The 20,778-nt window shown below is 41.7% G+C and overlaps 1 protein-coding gene across 2 annotated transcripts in view; it reads right to left on the bottom strand.

Moving 5' to 3' along the window:
• ITGA5 (integrin subunit alpha 5) overlaps positions 1-20,778 on the bottom strand; it is a 165,553-nt gene that overhangs the window by 48,477 nt on the left and 96,298 nt on the right. For both annotated transcript variants that reach the window (XM_068267157.1, XM_068267158.1), the window contains exons 6-15: positions 18,055-18,100; positions 16,731-16,865; positions 14,441-14,485; positions 10,431-10,474; positions 9,954-10,010; positions 9,597-9,649; positions 8,882-9,087; positions 7,571-7,762; positions 4,836-4,881; positions 3,020-3,127 (exon numbers count right to left, since the gene is read on the bottom strand). In XM_068267157.1, the coding sequence (XP_068123258.1) occupies positions 3,020-3,127; positions 4,836-4,881; positions 7,571-7,762; positions 8,882-9,087; positions 9,597-9,649; positions 9,954-10,010; positions 10,431-10,474; positions 14,441-14,485; positions 16,731-16,865; positions 18,055-18,100 (932 nt within the window). The remainder of the gene's footprint in view (positions 1-3,019; positions 3,128-4,835; positions 4,882-7,570; positions 7,763-8,881; positions 9,088-9,596; positions 9,650-9,953; positions 10,011-10,430; positions 10,475-14,440; positions 14,486-16,730; positions 16,866-18,054; positions 18,101-20,778) is intronic.

The following is a 20,778-nucleotide window of genomic DNA, read 5'->3' as shown; positions in this document are numbered from 1 at the left end:
TCCAGAGCTATTGTTTCTGGTTTTGATACAGAACAGGAGCTTGGAGCAGGTCCATTTAAATAGGGCATTGGAGATGGCCACAAGTGGTAGATCAGTAAAATTACAGATATTCCACCACTTATTTCCAACAAATGTCAGTAATCCTTACCAATATTTTTACTATGGCGTAACCTTCTCATACAACCCCTCCTTCACGATGCCTAACCCTAACCCAGTGATCTGCAACCTTGGCTCTCAAGCTGTTAAGGAACTACAAATCCCACAATGCATTGCAGGAGTCTGACAGCCACAGTCATGATTCATAAAGGCAAATGCATTGTGGGACTTAGTTCCTTAACAGCTGGAGAGCCAAGTTTGCAGATCACTGCCCTAACCCATCCCCCCGTGATGCCTAACCCTAAGACCCCTCCTGCCAACGCCTAACCGATTAGCAGCTATTACAGGTAACTTGGATGCCCAACCCTAAGAACCCCACCCCTCCCATTCCTAACCCTAAGGCCAATTAGCAGCTATAGCATGCAATTTGGTTGACCTGCTGGCCATTTGTAGCTGAAGTTTGTTTAGCTGGCTCCCAAATTACCTGTAATAGCCACTAATCATAGCGATTAACATGGTGGCGCCCAAATTACCAGTTCGCTTGGAGCATCCATTTGGGTTTCAGCTGTTACAAAAAACAAGTTTTGTGATGGACTGACCCCGAGACGCCTCCACTTTAGTTTCCCCCAGGCTAATGTGTTCCACTGTCCAACAAGACCGCATAAAAAAAGCCGAAAGATATACGGTAACTAAGAAATGGGGTATGGTTGACATGCTGAATAAGTACACTGTCACTACACAGACAATACATAATCCTAGTTATGGCTCTAAGCCCTGTAATCATTGCAAGTGGAACTTCCCTTCCAGACCAAATTGATCCTCAAGTAGTCAAAGCATTTCAAAAGCAAACCAGCGTAAAATAATAATAATAATAATAATAATAATAATAATAATAATGTCAAAAACTGGCAGCCAAAAAAAAAAAACGTAATTCAGGCCTCTCCTATTCTTCAGCAACTGTGAATGAATCTTGTGTACAGAATTAAAGTAACTGTCACCGGGAATGATTTTCAGGGATCATTTCAGGCAGAAGTTTCAAAATGAGCACTGTATAAAACACGCTGCTCGGTCTCAGGCCAAGCAGCAGGTCCTGTTCTGCAGAGAGGGATGCGGGACGACGGATGACAGGCAAACTGCTGCAAGTACTCTAGAACAATGATCGGGTAAGCGCAATCTATAAACACTGGAACTTTATAAAGGTGCCCTTTAATGGTACAATCTCCAGAACGATCAACTGTATGTCAGGTACAGTTAAATGACAACTGTAGTGAGAGGTAAATGGAGGCTGCCATACGCATTTCCTTTTAAGCAATACCAGTTGCCTGGCAGGCTTGCTGATCTATTTGGCTGCAGTAGTGTCTGAACACCACCAGAGACAAGCATACAGCTAATCTTGTCAGATCTGACAAATATTTCACAAACACCTGATCTGCTGCATGCTTGTTCAGGGTCTAAGGCTAAAAAGTATTAGAGGCAGAGGATCAGCAGGATTGCCAGGTAATGGGTATTGCTTAAAAGGAAATAAATATGGCAGTCTCCATAGCCCTCTCACTTTAGTTGTCCTTTAACGGTGCTGATCGGTAAACGATTGTTCTATTGATTGTTTCATTGGTCCCAATTGTGGATGGATTGTATTAGTTTGATCAAACTTAAGGCTCATACACACATCAGACTATAGTCTTTGGAAACTGAAAGATCACAGACCAATCTTACCACCCTTCCTGTAGTATAAGAGCCATACACTACACAGTCTTTTCTATGGAGCTGAACTCCACATCAGAAAAAAATCTTTGCAAGATTCTGCACACACAGATGCTGTACAGACACAAAAGTTTAGTATCTGCAAAAGATCTGTTCCTGACAAAAATCCATTCCAGCAAATTGCAATGATAGTCTATGAGATCTGCAGATCATCATACACACATGATTTAACTGACATTCCATCTGCAGATCAGATCCACCAGGATGGATTTTCAGATCTGCAGATGAATGTCAGTTAAATCATGTGTGTATGATGATCTGCAGATCTCATAGACTATCATTGCAATTTGCAGGAATGGATTTTTGGCAGGAACAGATCTTTTACAGATACTGATCTTTTGTGTCTGTACAGCATCTGTGTGTGCAGCATCTTGCAAAGATTTTTTTCTGATGGGGAGTTCAGCTCCATAGAAAAGACTGTGTAGAGTATGGCTCTCATACTACATGAAGGGTGGTAAGATTGGTCTGTGATCTTTTATTTTCCAAAGACTATGGTCTGATGTGTGTATGTGGCCTTATTTTTCCCAGTGTTTGTGAGCTCTGACAATGGTTTCTGATCAATAGCAATGATTGGATAGGCAGTTGAAGCGTTCATTAGATTGCACAGTTAAAGCGGACCTGACTTCCTCTCTGCTCTAAAAACAAACAAAAACAACAACATAATAGCCTCATACAAATCCTGCAATAAATCTGCAGTTTGTCTAGTTCCTGCTTACATGGAAGCAGACATAGGGTTAACACCCTGTGTATACAAATTAGCTGCTCTGCCAAAGCTGTCAGCTGACAACAGAGATCAAATTAAAGTTGTGATAAGTCATAGATGAGGGGGGGGGGATTAGGCTAAACTCCCTAAATACATACAGGGTGCATTTCTCTTGGTTCCCCTTCTGTCCTGTGCAAGAGTTCAGGTCCACTTTAATGGGCACATTAAGGGGGGCCTATGATGGAGGACATCTGAACACACTCTAGGCTATTTCACACATAACTCACTCAAGTGAAAGGCTTGCTGTTGTGATGTGACTGGGATATTGTCAAATTATCAAATTACAGGAATGCAGCCCTCAAATCATCATAAGCAATACTACTACAGCCAATAGAGCCCAATGTGACTCACTCCCAAGAAGAGTGATCAATGATGACCACAGTGGCATTGCTGACTCACCAGGACACAAGCATGTTGGTGCTCTCAGCCACGCAGGTCTTCTCCTCTGGGTTTATCATAATCGGAGAGATGGATAGAGAGGCGCTGGCATGAACAATCGGACGCCCGCTGCAGACACAAATATTAGCATTACATTGGATTAAGAGGATAATAGAGCCTTGCGCTTTCCTGCATCATTAGCATCTCCTGAGATACACAGACTGGGAAACACATCTAGACACACAATATTCAATCACCACAATAGCCACTAAATAGAATCACACAGGGTGCATGGTCTAGGAATCAAAGAAAAGGAGTGAAGACAGTGTGGCGACTCATTACTAAAGCTCATATCAAATCCAGTATCCCACTGTAACTGAGCCAACCTTTGTTTCACCTCTTCGGTTTACAAGACTCTCCTGGCTAGGGATGGTCAAGGAGGTGCAATTATGGCTTCCATACAAATTGTATGCAGCTTCTAATTGGGGCAATTATCTCATACGTTTATTAACGCATCAGGTTTAGGAATTACGGCACAGTGAGTAACTTATAAAACACTATAATTCGGCCTAAAGCAATTGCTGGAAGGGGGGAATAGTATTTAACGCCGCCGGGACTTGTGCAGCAGCAGGATCAGCCATATACCGGCTGTATCCTGCACCCAAGTCTCCCGGTGCCGATTCCTCTCATAGGGCTGGTGCACACCGAGCGGCTTTTTCCGCGTTTTCAGATCCGCTTGCGGCTGCGGATCTGCTTGGTCAATGTATCTCAATGGGGTGGTGCACACCAGAGCGGCAGGCGTTTTGCAGAAACGAAAAATGCCTGGGTGAGGCATTTTTTGGATTTCGGATGCGTTTCTGCCTCAATGTTAAGTATAGGAAAAACGCAAACCGCTCTGAAAAACGGCACTTCAGAGCGGTTTTGCAGGCGTTTTTGTTACAGAAGCTGTTCAGTAACAGCTTTACTGTAACAATATATGAAATCTACTATACTGAAAACCGCAGCAGCAATCCGCAAAACACTAGCAAAACGCCTCATAAAAATAAAAAAAAGCGTTTAAAAATCTGCTAGCATTTTGCGGATCTGCTAGCGGGTTTTGGTGTGCACCAGCCCATACTCAGGTTTAGAGCCTTACTTGACAGGAAATCCTCTTTCAGGCCTAGTGCACACCAGAGCGGTTCTGCTGCGGTTTGCGATCCAATTGCGGGTGCGGATCCGCTAGGGTAATGTATTTTAATGGGCTGGTGCACACCAGAGCGGGAGGCGTTTTGCAGAAACGCATACTCCCGGGCTGCTGCAGATTTTGGATTGCGGATGTGTTTCTGCCTCAATGTTAAGTATAAGAAAAACGCAAACCGCTCTGAAAAACGGCACTTCAGAGCGGTTTGCCAGTAGCTGTTCAGTAACAGCTTTACTGTAACAATACATGAAATCTACTACACCAAAAACGCTTCCCAAAACCGCAAAATGCTAGGTGAAACGCTACAGAAAAAGAAAAAGCGTTTCAAAATCCGCTAGCATTTTGCGGATCTGCTAGCGGTTTTTGGTGTGCACCAGGCCTCAGAATAGATTTACTGAGAGGATACACGACTGAGGGTAATACGTCACTTGCTGTAACAATCATGGAGGTGGGATGGGGGGCACTACATAGAAAGGGTCAAGAGATGGGTGCAGGAGGGTGCTCTAAGGGGCAAAAGGAGAGAGGTACTTCAGTCAGTAAGTACAAGTCAGTAAGCGCACCCGTCCTTCAACCTGTGAGCAAGTTGAACCACTATAGTGCGCAAGCAAATTTTGACAACTTTCTAGTCATAAAAATAAATTTTTGAACTTTACTTACCGGTATAACATTGCTTTGTCAACGCCAAATGCACCCACAATAAGGTCTAGAAGAAAAAGACTTGATCAAAACATAAAATCAGACAATATTCAGCACGGAATGCAAAGATTTGTCTGTCTTGCATGTCTAGTTTTCATTCATTGAGTGTTCTGCATATTCTTAACCAATATACACTAGTTGCATAGCTGTCACCTGAAGCAATAGCCTATGATTGTTTTAGGTAACCGTACATATGAGCGTTGTACAGACACTACTGTGTTCTCTGTCCAGCAGCCAATTTTGCCCTATGGGAAGCAGGTGGCATTCTGCTGCAGGACGTACAATAGTAGTTGGCTGACCAAGCTGTGCCAGGCACATTGGGTGCACCTGCAGACAGACCCCACTATTGCAAGATTTGTCAGTATAAATTATATAGCAATGATACATCTCAGATTAATTCAATACCCGGGGCCGGTTTATGCTACTAGAAGTAGAAACTGTATGGCACTGCTGTCGCCCGCAATGGTGTTCAGAATATGTAAAAATGCCGGGCTCTTTCTTTTGAAACCTTTACGGCATTGCTCGATGAATATAAACTTGTGCATTTCAATGGGAGTTTGTACTCCAATGCTAGTGTTCTCAGGCCACAAGTGAACCATGCACTTGAAACAAGCTGCTGCTACTACTACAAAGTCATAGTTATCCAGAACTCCGCCAACCGGAAGTCTCAACTAACTGGCATGCCCGGGGGATAATGGGAAAAGTTTCCGGGCTTTGCGGCTATAAAAATTCTTACTGAGCCTCCAGTGACATCTAGCAGCCTTCCTGCAGCACCTTGTGGCTTCCAGCGTCAATGCATTGCAAGTTGTCATGTCCCCCGGCCCGATGCGAGTCAGGTGACATTCCAGCTTACGTGCACAGGGGAAGCTGGAAAGCCGCTCGGAGCCCGAAAGGAGGTACAGGAAGGCTGCTAGACGTCGCTGGAGGCTCAGTAAGTATGTAGGCTCAGTAAGTATGTATTTAGGGGGGGGAGGTTTGTGCTTTTTAGGCCGGTTGCTCAGGCAACCAGCAAGCATATGTATCTGGTATCGGGCATTCACTGCTTGTGCCAGATACCGGGAACTCTGCTCTTATTGCCCGAAACGGGAATGCCATTGTACTGTCTGCTCTGCTTCTGTATTTTTTTTTCCTCGTATGGACTCAGAGGTACTGTATTTTTTGTCGTATAAGACGACCCCTCAACTTTTCCAGTTAAAATATAGTTTGGGATATACTCGCCGTATAAGACTACCCCTCTTCCAACACACACCTAATAAAAAAAAAATAAAAAAAAAAAATCATACACTGGTGCTATGTATGAACAGATACTGGTGCTTTACTGTATGTGGTACCCAGTATATAACAGTATATAGGCCAGGGGTCCCCAATTTTTTTTCTGCCAAGGACCGGGTCAATATACTTCAGACTGCTGGGGGGCCGTAACATACATAAAATGATGTTGAAAAACATTCCATTTAATCTGGGTATTGATTCCCCCCCCCCCCCCCCCCCCAAATCATGCCTGGTGGAGAACTCCCAGCAGCAGCCATTCAGTCATGCGACGCTTGGAGAACGTCTTTGTGCACCAGACAGTGACAACCTACGGTTCAGTTGGACAGCAATTGGAAGGCAGCACATGACTGCTCACTGGTTTCTACAGTGTGAGGATGGGTGGTGCTAGCACCGCTATTCTATATATGGGCCGCTGATATTTAAAAGTGCAGTGAGCCACATCTATGTTATACATTTTGTGCTTTGAGGGGGGGGGGGGGGCGTGAAAAAGCCTTCGGGGGCCTTAGTTTGAGGACCACTCATATAGGCGATTGACTGGTTGGATTGTCAGCTCTCCATTTCCCTGTTTATCAGAGCGGCGTGGTGAGCTCCCCCCAGCATATGCGGCGACGCCAAATCCCCAGCACCCGCTAATTAAACATCAGCATGTTGCGCATCACGTATCAGCATCGTGCAAACAGCATGTGTATGCGCATCGCGTATCACCCGGTATCAATGACGCCCCGTGTGTAAGACTACCTCTGTTTTCAGAAGGTTTTTAAGGGTTAAAAAGTGGTCTTGCACACCAGAATATACAGTAATATTTTATGGTGGTGCCAACCTTCTCTACATATACAGTATGTACACAGACGACATTACTTGCAGACAAACTCAGGTGGGATAATTACATGGGAAGTAAAAGAACAGAAAGACAAGATGTAATTGCAGATGGGTGGACGGAGGTGCACCAGGGAAGTAAAATAATTAAAAACAGTTTAAAACAATGAGTCTTACCTCAAAGTGAGTGGGGGATATACATTTTTATTGGACACAATGGGCAGGATTCACAAAGCTTTTTCACCTGTTTTCACCTTATGATACTTTTTTTAAGCTCCCAAAGAGCAGAAATATTATAATTAAGGTAAGAAAAGTAATATTGAACTGAAGTTAATCAGGAACAACTTACTTTAAGTGATTATTTTGCTTGTAAAATGTGCTGAAAGGTTACTTTTATTACTTAGGTGATAAGTTATTTATGAGAATTTTTGTGAATAGAGCCCAAAGACACTAAATTTGAAGTTCCTCCACCGGATACACGCAAAGGTTTCATTGTAGTTTATACAATTTTGTAAATTTACTTTATGGGGACCAAAGCTGCCAATTTTATTTGGATAATTCACAAAAATAAACAGAAAAAAAACCGTAACATCAGCTACTGTACCTACCTGGATAGCCATTCCCATCAAGGTCTTTTCCTCCTCGGACTGAGAACCCAAAGAAGGAAGGTTCCACTGAACTGCCCCACATTCCCTGCAGTACCTGGGATGGTTTAGCATTCAGGCCAGCGGCATTGCCATTGAAGATATACACAGCTCCTCGGCTGTCTTTTCCATCAAATGGGGCGCCAATGGCAACATCTGAGAATGACACCAAACAGGACAACCGCGGTCGTAAATACGAAAACGGAATTTAAAAATCTTGTCTATTTTTTACCAAACACCAGATATACAAGACACAGACAACTGCCAATCCAAGTTTAAATCGTAGCTCAACGCCAAAGCATACAGTCCATATGAAGGATTAAAGGCTCTCTAATGATCACACAGTGCTAAAGGAAGACCATGGATAAAATAGGAATAGACAGAGCAAAGGGGGAAAGGGGGAGGGGGTGAAGAGAGAAGACTTAAAGAGAGACTTAAAGTGAACCTCCGGACTAAAAATCTACTCAGCAGCACTGAAAAGGCTTGGTGTTTCTTTAACAGTTTCACAACATCAGAACTTTGTTTTTCTTACCAAAGCATCTTTTTTAGCTTAATTTTTACCTAAGCTCCACCCATCAAAGAAAAAAAGCCCGGGCTTTTTTTCCCTGATGCTGTGCAGAGCATGATGGGATTTCCTATGTTGTTATTCACGTTGCCTAGCAACTGGGAGAGGTGCTCAGGACACAGGACAGTTGGAACTGTGTCTCATACTCCCTGTCACCTCCTTTCAACCAAAAAGATGGCTGCCATCATGAAATCAAACATTTGCCTGTTCTTTTAAAACAGTGTGGGTAAGAGATTACATTACCTATCTATTTTAATTAACATAACTAATGTAACTTAATGGCAGTATGTTTGTTTAGGCTGGAGTTCCTCTTTAAGGTAGCCAAACATCTAGCGATTCTGATTCAGTCCACAAAGCGATAGGCTTTATTGGGGAATCCACTTCAGTATGATTGCTCGAAAGTCGATCAACTAGTGACCCACACACTACAAGCGATTCACCTTCAATAAGCGATCTGACTGATGTTGTGTCTTCATACTCTGATTGCAAAAAACGATTGAGTCAATCAAATGATACGTAAACAGTAGCAGATTCCTGTGCAATCGGCCGGCATCTTGCATCCTGCTCGATTTGCTAAGCTGGTCGATTCGACATGAAATCAGCCACTTTTCATTGGTTGGGCAAGTGTGGAACACACTCGATTCCCTCTGGATCTTACAGCAAAAATTGCTAGATGTATGGGCATAATGAACAAAACTATTAAAAATTACCATTAAATCCGTCTTGGTCCAAGTCCCCCAAAACAGCAATGGAACTTCCAAAGCGACCATATTCATGCTGCCCAGTCAGGATCAGGGAAGGGATATTGGACATATTAGAAGTCTGTAGATAGACATACACACGCCCAACTTCCTGTATTCGGCCATCATGAGTTCTCTCCATGAACAGGGGGGCTCCGATAAGCAGGTCATCCAATCTGCAGCACACAGAAAATGTAGTAACGATTTATAAGGATTGTGTAAAAGTTACGTTTTGGAAGATTTTTTTCCCTATGCCCCCAATAAAAAAAATGCTGTTAGCAAGACGTTAATTTTGAGTTGATGCAAATATATTAATTTTATTAAAGTATGCAGGTTGAAACAGGACCTATGAAATACCCATGATTTTGATTGGTCCTGTGCCAAGCTGCATAAATTATGTTAAATTTGTATTTACTCAAACTTTTAGCATCCAACTGACGTTCTGTACTAAAGGAGACCATTTATGATCCAATTTTCCAAAACAATGGACCGTCCCTTCGATCAGAAATGAGCATTTGGCCCGCCAATGGAGGCAAAACCAATAAGCAAGCTGATGGAACAATCGAACGGTGTCAAAACAGCACCATTACCAATATCCGATCAATGTACCATTAATTTTTACAGCTAAATAGGATAGAGCAGTTTTAGGTGAAGTGTTGTAAACATATGAAACATATTAGCTTACCCATCACTGTTGAGATCAGTAGCTGCCACAGCATAACCAAAGTATGAAGCCATCTACAAAAGAAGATGAAAACTGATTACAGTACTTGTATCGTATTTTGCAGTTAATGGCCTATGGAGTCAAATCATGTGATTTTGTCTTCAAATAGCCAATTAGGTTCTACTGAACTGCGATAAGCATATTTAATTTGATTTAGCATTTAAAAAGAAAACTGGCAAATTGAAAATTCCTCTATAGTGCATAATAGATGAAGGCACACTGTATTCCATAACGCACTTCCCACAGAGATATAAATAAAAGGAAAGAGTTTAGATTTCTCCTAGCATTCTGGAGGTTTAATATAAGTCGCACACTCACCTGTTCTCCAGAGAAATTGTAAAAGGACTTTAGATTTGTGCCATTCAAAATGGTGACCTAAAAAAGGTAAAAAATAAAAAACAACTAAACATTCAAATGGCCAATAAACTGATGCAACAAGGTAGGTGCACTAACATTTACAACACAAACCACTGGGAAATTACCATAGGACCATTTTTACCAGACATCGTACACCACTGGCCAATACAGAGAAGACTGGATCAGGATCATTAACTACAATAACTACATTGGTGCCGACAGTACCCCTCTGCTAGATAGGAGTCAGTCGGTATTCAACTGAGTAATTCTACATCAAGCCAGGACAAGTAAGTCTCCATTTACGTTTGATATTATCACTGCTAAAGTTTTAATGCTACACAAACTCTGTATTGCATCTGTGGCATACTAGTCTTTCATAAATATTGATAAAGAATCTAACATTCAAGGAATGCAAGAGAAAATCTAGTTAATACTTACATAACCAAAAGTCATATTTCCTTTTGGAACTCCAGCCACAAAATCTGTAAAAGGTAATATATTGGATATTAGTAATGTTATGCTGTATTAATACACATGCCTATACAGATATGTATCCCTTAATCATTGAATTCAGTTATGCATTCTATAAAGAAGTAAAAGCATTTTCTAAACAGCAGTTATAAATGTGATTTATTTTAGGTCAGCCTCAGGTAATCCCCTGCATATTCTGCCCACAGTGGGAGGGAAGGACTGCGCTGTGAGCTAGCCAAGCACTACCATTAGCTATGAACTGTAATGGCCATCTATGGGAGAGATGGATCAACAAGATGCTAAAAAAAAAAAAAAAAAAAAAAAAAAAAAAAAAGCAAGTGCCCCGAGGAGGAATCTTGTGTCTCAAGGTAAGCATTCTCTTTGTATCTGTCAGTCTTGTGTTCTAAAGGCAGCAATACACATCGATTTTTCCAGCAGATTTGTTCACGCTGACTGAATCTGCATTAGATTCACCCAAAATGTTTGAATGCCATTTGATTGATTTTGACCAAAGGTGAATAGAAAGCATTAATCAAACGGTGCAGAAAATCTAGGACAACCAGGGGTGGGGCAGAAGCAGTAGACAGCAGGCCCATAGCTTTCACTGCATTGAACAGTGCATTGCTGTGGTTGATGGATTTTCAATAGAGTCCATGCTAGGAAAAATAATAAAATCAATGCGCTGTGTGTGGTAGGGGAGGATTCCTCTCTGATCAGAGAGAAAACAATTCTTCTGTCACATTGCGAGCCCATCTATAATTGTATGGCTAGCTTAACCGCTTGCCGCCCGCGTCACGCCAGTAGGCGTGGCCGCAGCGGCAGCCCCAGGACCAGCTAACGCCAATTGGCGGAAAGTCCTGGGGCAGCAGTTTACGGGAGATCACGCGCCGGGTGCGCGCGCATCTCCCGCTTGGTGGGCGGAGCTGAGCTCCGCCTTCAGTCTCCGAGCGGCGATCGCCGCTCGGGAGACTGTTACACGGCGAAACCGCCGTGTATTTACATGTGCAGCGCTGCAATCAGCAGCATCGCTGCACTGGTGTGACACGGCTGTCCCCATGGGGGACAAGAGAGCGATCGGCTCTCATAGGCAGAAGCCTATGACAGCCGATCGCCGTGATTGGCCGGCTGGGGGGAGGGAGGGGATTTAGAAAAAAAGAAAGAAAAGAAAATGTCAAAAAATATTTAAAAAACAAACAAATATTTATAAAAAAAAAAAATAAACACAGGGGGGGCGATCAGACCTCACCAACAGAGAGCTCTGTTGGTGGGGAGAAAAGGGGGGGGGGGAGATCACTTGTGTGCAGAGGTATACGGCCCTGCAGCTTGGCCTTAAAGCTGCAGTGGCCAATTAATGTAAAATTAGGCTGGTCACTAGGGGGGTTTACCACCATGGTCCTCAAGAGGTTAAGTGATTCATTCCCAAACTAATAAAAACCGATCAGGAAGTGATCTGACAAAGGGCCAGTTTCCACTACATCCAGATTAACAGCGTTTTCCTGCTTGTGAGCTGCATGGGGGAAACACTGCCCATCTTTCTAAGGGTTTGTGGTCCAGATCACGCTACCATGAAAATCTGGATGGCGTGCTTCAGATTTCTGCAGCACAGAGCTGAATCCCTTAGCCGTGCATGGCACAGTTTAGCGATGCTGGCCCCGGCTACACAACAGAACAGGAGCCGCGGACGAATCAGAAGCGGCCGCAGCTCCCAGTGGCAATAGGTCAACTGGAAAACTATTGAGAAGTTTTGCAGCTGATAATGTCTGAAGATCTGAAGCAAACATCAATGTGACACTGAAGGAGGGGGGGGGGGGGGAAGACTTATGATACTCATGTTTTTATTTCCAGGTACATAGTAATTTTATATACAGTGGAGGAAATAATTATTTGACCCCTCAACAGTATCATTTCAATGGTAGGTTTATTTTAACAGTGGCAGATAGCACATCAAAAGGAAAATCGAAAAAATAACCTTAAATAAAAGATAGCAACTGATTTGCATTTCATTGAGTGACATAAGTTTTTGAACTCCTACCAACCATTAAGAGTTCTGGCTCCCGCAGAGTGGTTAGACACTTCTACTCAATTAGTCACCCTCATTAAGGACACCTGTCTTAACTAGTCACCTGTATAAAAAAGACACCTGTCCACAGAATCAATCAATCAAGCAGACTCCAAACTCTCCAACATGGGAAAGACCAAAGAGCTGTCCAAGGATGTCAGAGACAAAATTGTAGACCTGCACAAGGCTGGAATGGGCTACAAAACAATTAGCAAGAAGCTGGGAGAGAAGGGGACAACTGTTGGTGCGATTGTTCGAAAATGGAAGGAGCACAAAATGACCATCAATCGACCTCGCTCTGGGGCTCCACGCAAGATCTCACCTCGTGGGGTGTCAATGGTTCTGAGAAAGGTGAAAAAGCATCCTAGAACTACACGGGAGGAGTTAGTGAATGACCTTAAATTAGCAGGGACCACAGTCACCAAGAAAACCATTGGAAACACATTACACCGCAATGGATTAAAATCCTGCAGGGCTCGCAAGGTCCCCCTGCTCAAGAAGGCACATGTGCAGGCCCGTCTGAAGTTTGCCAATGAACACCTGAATGATTCTGTGAGTGACTGGGAGAAGGTGCTGTGGTCTGATGAGACCAAAATAGAGCTCTTTGGCATTAACTCAACTCGCTGTGTTTGGAGGAAGAAAAATGCTGCCTATGACCCCCAAAACACCGTCCCCACCGTCAAGCATGGGGGTGGAAACATTTTGCTTTGGGGGTGTTTTTCTGCTAAGGGCACAGGACAACTTAATCGCATTAACGGGAAAATGGATGGAGCCATGTATCGTGAAATCCTGAACGACAACCTCCTTCCCTCTGCCAGGAAACTGAAAAGCAAAGGCAACAAAGGAGTGGCTCAAGAAGAAGCACATTAAGGTCATGGAGTGGCCTAGTCAGTCTCCGGACCTTAATCCAATAGAAAATCTATGGAGGGAGCTCAAGCTCAGAGTTGCACAGAGACAGCCTTGAAACCTTAGGGATTTAGAGATGATCTGCAAAGAGGAGTGGACCAACATTCCTCCTAAAATGTGTGCAAACTTGGTCATCAATTACAAGAAACGTTTGACCTCTGTGCTTGCAAACAAGGGTTTTTCCACTAAGTATTAAGTCTTTTATTGTTAGAGGGTTCAAAAACTTATTTCACTCAATGAAATGCAAATCAGTTGCTATCTTTTATTTAAGGTTATTTTTTCGATTTTTCTTTTGATGTGCTATCTGCCACTGTTAAACTAAAACTACCATTGAAATGATACTGTCCTGAGACTTCATTTCTTTGTCATTGGACAAACTTACAAAATCAGTGAGGGGTCAAATAATTATTTCCTCCACTGTAGCATTGCAACATTTATCATATTTGCAACGTACAAACAACACTGCATTTTAAACTATGAAACATTACAGCTAATGACCCTTTCAACTTCCCTGCAGTAAAATCTTTTCTGAAGTGGTCTTTCACTGTTTCTTAGAAGTACAAATGCCTCAGAAAACAGCACTGTAGCAGCAGACTAAAACGGTCGGAGAGCTCAGAGAAGATCTTTTGCATAGATAACAACTGAAGTTTAACTCTTCCTGTACTGGAAACAATATAAGACTCATATCTTTGCTACTAATGTTCTATTTCTTAGCTGTACTACACATACAATTCATTATATCATAAGTTTATTTTCACTTCAGATTTCCTTTAATTGGTAGAAATTACAACTGTTGTTGCTATTTAATGCCTAATCCAATGACTAGTGCAGGCTCAAAGAAGAGTTCCACAATTCATCCTACAGAAGACAATCTAGAAGGTAAAATACAGTTACAGGATGTGTAATTCTGTGAGGCTTCGGGGACCTGTGGTCACTGGGAAACCGCACTAAAAAGGTAATCAACAGAATAGAGCAAAAAGCCAGCCTCTGAAGTCATGTAATGTTTACTCACCCTCTGTGTCATCTCCACTGAACTCACCGGATGCAACTGAATAACCTGATTCAAAAGAAAAGGAAAGGTCATAATCAAAGACAAACAAAAGTCAACTAAAACCAAGAGTCAGTGATAGACTTCTAGTATAGCACAGCTCAATACGATAAGCACAGCATGCCTAGAGAGAATTTACAGGGTGTACTAACCAGGTACTATAGAGCCCAGGTACACCATCTCAATGCTCTGCAATGCAGGTGGACATGTGATTTAGGGTGGCCACACATGATCCAATTTGTTATATATTGTTTTTTTTTTCAATTCAAGAAGTAGAATCAATTTTCCTCATTGATCATAACCTTTGAAAAATCTGACCAATCTATAACACACGTGCAGTGCGGCTCGGTGGGGGCTTGTAGGTTCCTGGAGGGTGAAGTCTAAGGTGCCAGAATATCTGTGCCTATAGGCTCCTCTGAGGTAAATCCGGGCCCGACTCCTGCTTTTGGAAGTTCTTATTGACTGAGCACGGCTATCTTTTTGTAGTTTTGCTGTAGTGTTTATCTGGCAATCGGTGTGACTGCTCCTTTATCTGCTGATGTATATGTAGTGGGAAATCAAGCACACTTCACTGAAAGCCTGCTGAGTGCTGCTGCTGCAGTTCTTTATGTGTTAAATCAACAAGGCAGAATGGATGCTCTGCCTCCCAGTGTCTCATTGTTAACGGACAACTTGTTCCATAGACTTGCAGAATGCAAGTGCCCGTTGTTAACATGAACTCTCCCTAGGAGAGGATGAGAGCAACAAAGAGGACAGACCATGGAAGTGTAATTGATCCATTTCCCAGCAGCCGCCTGTTCAAGGACTATGTAGAGTACGAAAACAGTTGGGTATTCATGTGATTTAGTAGAAGAACTTTTACATACAGTATTTTTTTTAAGTGAAACTGACAGCATTACCATTTAACATAAGTCTTGTATGTCACATGCTTATCACAAGTATGAAACTTCTGCTGCTACAGAATATAAAAAAAAAGGCAAGTGACATTAAAGTGTACCCGAAGGGACTTGACATGATGAGATAAAAATTTGTATGTACAGTGCAAATTATTAATAACCAGGCTATTTACTTGTTTTACTTTGCTGCCTGAAAGGAATATAAATGAATATAGTAAACATCAATGATAAGCTAATTACAACCATAAACGGTTTCCTGGCAGAATACAACTTCTGAGAGCAGGGGGAGATAAAGAGGAAAAAAAAAAAAAAAAGTCAATAGTTCATGTTTTTTTTTTTCTCATTTAGGGACACTTAAAGAGAGTCTGAAGCGAGAATAAATCTCGCTTCAGACCTCAGATAGCAGGGGCACGTGTGCCCCTGCTAAGCTGCCGCTATCCCGCGGCTTAACGGGGGTCCCTTCACCCCCAAATCCCCTCCGTGCAGCGGGGGAGCGCTTCCTGGTTGGGGCAGGGCTAACCGCCGCAGCCCCACGCGCGTCTGTCAGCGCGCATCTCCGCCTCTCCCCCGCCCCTCTCAGTCTTCCTTCACTGAGAGGGGCGGGGAAAGGTGGCGATGCGCGTTTGATAGACGCGACTGGAGGCAGAGCTGCAGCCGTTAGCCCTGCCTCCAGGAGCGACCAAGTCTGCGACCAAGTGTCGCAGTGGGGGGTTTGGGGGTGAAGGGACCCCCGTTTAGCGGCGCTATAGCGGCGGTTTAGCAGGGGCACAAGTGCCCCTGCTATCTATGAGCTCTGAAGCGAGATTTATTCTCGCTTCAGAGTCTCTTTAAGCTGCCACTGAGCAGAAACAACAAAACATTCAATCTACTTTATGAATGTTTCAATATAAAATAAAACCATGGGATATCTAAAAAAGTAATTTTTAGGAGTAGTAGGATAGACTATTGTTTATCTCAATTTTCCCCGGTGTTCACTTTAAGGAAACTAGCCAAACATTTTTTCCCCCTAAAGTTTTGAACAGAGTAGACACAAATTAAAACCTACCAATATTTATTGCTGTATTGGATGAATTCCTTCAGTCCCTGCCCAGTGGACAGCATGGGACATAAAAAAAAAACAACAAAAAAAAAAAAAACACCATTCCAACTGAGACACAGAAAGCTACAATTACCCAACAGAGATTCTAGTTTTTCACATCACCACATACAGGTGCATGAACTGCTCTAGGAGATTCCTATACTTCCTCATCTTAGTGGTAAATAGATCAATAAAGACCTTGCTTTAAAAAAAATACAAATAAAAAAAGCTTGTGTTGCAGTTTGCAAATAAAGGGAAAAAAACCAAATAAATGTCCCACCTAAATAACTGTCGTCATAATTTTCAGTTGTAGACCAAGACTGGCGAGTTTGCATCTGTCCTTTGACCTCCAGGATGAAGTACTCTGGGTAATAAGATTGCTGGATGGCATCTTGTGTTGCTGTAAATACCTGCCCTAGAATTGAACAAATTGTCAAAACCACATCAAATCGGAATACCAGAAAAGAAACGACTAACCAATCAATTCTTAAGAGCAAAAGAAAATAGACATTTGAACAGTGAGACAGAATTACAATTATTCATTTGGATTCATATAGACATCAGCCATTACTGTAGAATAAAGATAGCAGCCTTCATTACGCTAAATGAGGAGTTCCTGATGTTCTCCATCTTGACGTTCTGCCACACTTCATTACTGCTTCACTGTTTTGAAGAGAGCGCCTCATTGGATAAGCAGTTGCTACAGAAAGTGCATGGCAGAGCTCCAAGTCTGAGCTGAAGTTAGTGACCCAGTCACTGCCTGCGCTATAAGGCTGGAGCTCACTGGGCAAACATGATGCCAGGAGAGGTTTATCCATTTTAGCTTTAGAATTGTTTTTTCTTTTGGCTTCAGCAGATAGCCAGCAGTTTGGCTGAACAGACCAAAATCTTGCATTAAAACGAAAAAACCATTGAGGTCAATGGTGAACTAAACACATTCCTCTGTAGTGGGGCTGCTCTCTAATTACTCTCAATAAAGGGGTGCTTCTAGATTCCATTTTAAATACCTTCTATAACAATATTCCTACCAGGGGGTGGGGATTAATGAAGGGGCAGGCTTTGTGGTTGAATGTGCTTATTGGATCTCAAATGTTCGGGTGACTTAAAATCATGGAAGCATCAGACTACCCTTGAATAGGTTTAGCAGTGTTTACGAAGGCAGGAATAGTGTTTGCATCAGAGAATAGACCTGCAAATGACCTCATTTCTTGGCCTCATAAATCAGATCACTCATCACATTCTATTACTCCCACCAGATGGCTGCCTGTACCATTACCAATGGCCGATGTTCAACTGTTGGCAACAGCAATTGGAGCCAACACTAAAGATAAAAAAGTCTCACTTATGCTTTATTTACAAAATGCTAACATATTGTGCCACAAGCCAGAAACCAAATCCTATAAAGGATGTAAAATATTTGTCATAAACCTATGTGTGTATTTTAAGAGTGGCATAAGAAACTTCTCCCCTTGATTGAATGTAAATCAGCCCAGATACATACAAATCTTAAAAGAAGGCACAACAGACAAGACCTGGCTGTGAATGCCCAGCACAGGTACAACCCAATCTTCATGGCTTATGATGCCTTATCTGGGCAATTTTACCTTGCCAGAAATAGCTGCCAGGTCCACTCAACAGGATTCTTCCATTCTACAAAAAAGTAAAAACACAAAAACAAAAATTAGAAGAAAAAAAATGTTTGGTAAACTGAGTATACAATAGCTAGGACAGCAGCATCTGACTGAACTGAAGTTGGCAGTATGGATTGCAAATTAAACATGACAAGATCTTTTTCGGGCAACCAGACCCCACCTGCGACCCACCAAAGGGTAGAATTAAACACTTTTTATTGTGTGGTATGGAAGCCAAGCCTCGCACCCACAGGAAGTAGAAATCATTAGAAATACACCTATGAACAGCTCACCTTTGAAATGTCGCTTGAAAATCCAAAGCACAAACCAAGGATTAAGGAAACTATAAAGGAAAGATCCACGATGGTGCTCAGACATTGTGAATGACTGACATCACAAATCACTTTGGAAAATAATCGTTTATAGCTTTGTACACACTGCAGAGTATGAACGATTTTCAAATGTGTCCGCAAAGTCTACAGCACTGCCTCCTACAACCTGTATTGTTTAATGATCATGTGGCTTTTAGCTGCAGTTTTCGGTAGTGGTGGTAGCAGTAGCAACAGAATGAATAAAATTGCTTATGGTTTACAATATTACATTTATAGATTTAATCAGTGTTTGCCCATTGTAAAATCTTTACTCTGGTGCTGACATCTTTAGTTCCGACAGTTGATTTCTACGGAATTACTAAGAGTTCTATGCACTGAGGGAGAGATTACTTGCTTGGCAGTTGGAAAAAAAACAAAAACGTATTTCCCACAATGCAATGAGGCTCACACCTCAAACTGTCATCACGCTATGAGAGAGGTTTCACCACAATATCAGCCATACAGATCCCCCACGATTTTTTATTTGAGAAAATATTTTTCGTGGTAAAAAGGGGTATAAGCTACAGATTGGAGACAAATTCAATGCATGGTTACAGTTCCTCTTTAATATCTTCTGTATTTGCCGTGGAACGGTCGTTCACAAGTCATTTCACACAATTTTATCTTGCAGTGTGTACATTTCTCCTTCAATGTTTAAGCATGATCGAAATGTTTGTCTTTAGTTGTTTTTTTTTTTTTTTTTACTAATGCTAAGTACACACCATGCAATTTCCCGTCAGATAGATGGGTCAAACCAATCATTTGACATGTCGATCTGCTCTTGATGAAGAATAAGATTGATTTTTAGATCACTTTGGCACAAAAATCGATCCAGTTATCAATCGGGAGCAGATCGGACACCAGTCGCTGTGATGAATATTCCATGGTGTGTATCTACCTTTAGAGCCTGAGGTAATTAAAAAGGCAACATGGTGGCATTGATTCTTTAGGTAGATTGAGCTGCTAATATAATACAATTCAATATAATAAATACAAAAGTGCAGTTGTAAAGTTTGTGGTAATCATGAGGAAAGCGTAGTGAAAAAAATAAAAAAAAATTACTCCATACAAATCATTTCTTTCAGCACAAAAATTAGCACTCAAACAATTTCCAGGGATATTTTTGTCAAGACTTGGAAACCACTGACTCCAAAACAAAACCGGTCTATGTCCATATCTGCCGATTAACCATAAGCTAAAATTGCTATTTTGATTGGATCAGCTACTATCTAATCTTGTTTCAATAGTGATTACAAAAAAAAAAAAAAAAAAAAAACTAAAAAAAAAAAAAAAAAGTGTATGTACACACGTCTGATATTTCTAAATTACTTGTCGTTCAAACCGGTCATTTGAACGACAGTTGAACGTGTGTACGTTCGATTGTTAAGGTGGCCACTAATGGTCCAATATCTAGCGAAAAATCGTTCGAGCGATCAGAAAGTCTGATCGGAAGAAAAATCGTTCACTACACCATCAACTAACCAATCATTGCTTCCTATCACGATCACCAAGAAAATCCAAATTTTCGTTCGACGAAAATTCATTCGGGCGACATTTTTGTCACTCGTTCATAATCGATTGTGTCCACCAGTGGAGATTATTTACAACCAACCCGATCAGAATTTCTGATTGCTTGAACGATTTTTCGCTAGAAATTGGACTGTTAGTGGCCAGCTTAAGACTGATAGCAGCAGTTTTGACTGATCCACTCGGCGGATCCGTGGACTAACTGTCGTTCAAATGACAGTTAGGTCCGTACATGTGTACAAACGACTTGTTGTTTGAAATCTATTACTTTGACACAAATAGACATTCAAACAACAAGTCATTTGATCAATCTTTTGATCTGGTCCATTGTTCTATCCAGTCCATTGACCAGTCAAACGACATTTAAATTAGCTGTAATTAGCATTTCAAACATTTTGTCGTCTGTGTGTACAAGGAGGAGTCTGGACAACTTTTTGTTTGAATGACAAGTCGTTCAAACGTCAAGTTTGAACGACAATCAGGCATAAAATCAGACGTGTGTATGCACCTTAAAGCTAGCCATACATCTAGCGATTCTGATTCAATCGACAAAGTGATAGACTTTATTAACCACTTCGCATCCAGACCTTGTTTTGTACTTATTGACCAGAGCAGTTTTGACAGTTTAGCTATGTCCCTATTTAATCAGAAATAACTTTATCCCTACTTATGACACAGAAATGAAATATATATTGTTTTTTTCAAGACAAACTAGGCTTTCATTGTATGCCATTTTTTTCCCTCAAACTATTTTCCTTTCAATTAATTTTAATGGGAAAACAAAGAAAAAATAGAAAAA

Source organism: Hyperolius riggenbachi, chromosome 2, assembly GCF_040937935.1.
Source record: "Hyperolius riggenbachi isolate aHypRig1 chromosome 2, aHypRig1.pri, whole genome shotgun sequence".
In the NCBI taxonomy this organism is placed as follows: Eukaryota; Metazoa; Chordata; class Amphibia; order Anura; family Hyperoliidae; genus Hyperolius; species Hyperolius riggenbachi.
Note: the sequence above shows the minus strand (reverse complement) of the source record. Positions and strands in the feature narration are given on the sequence as shown.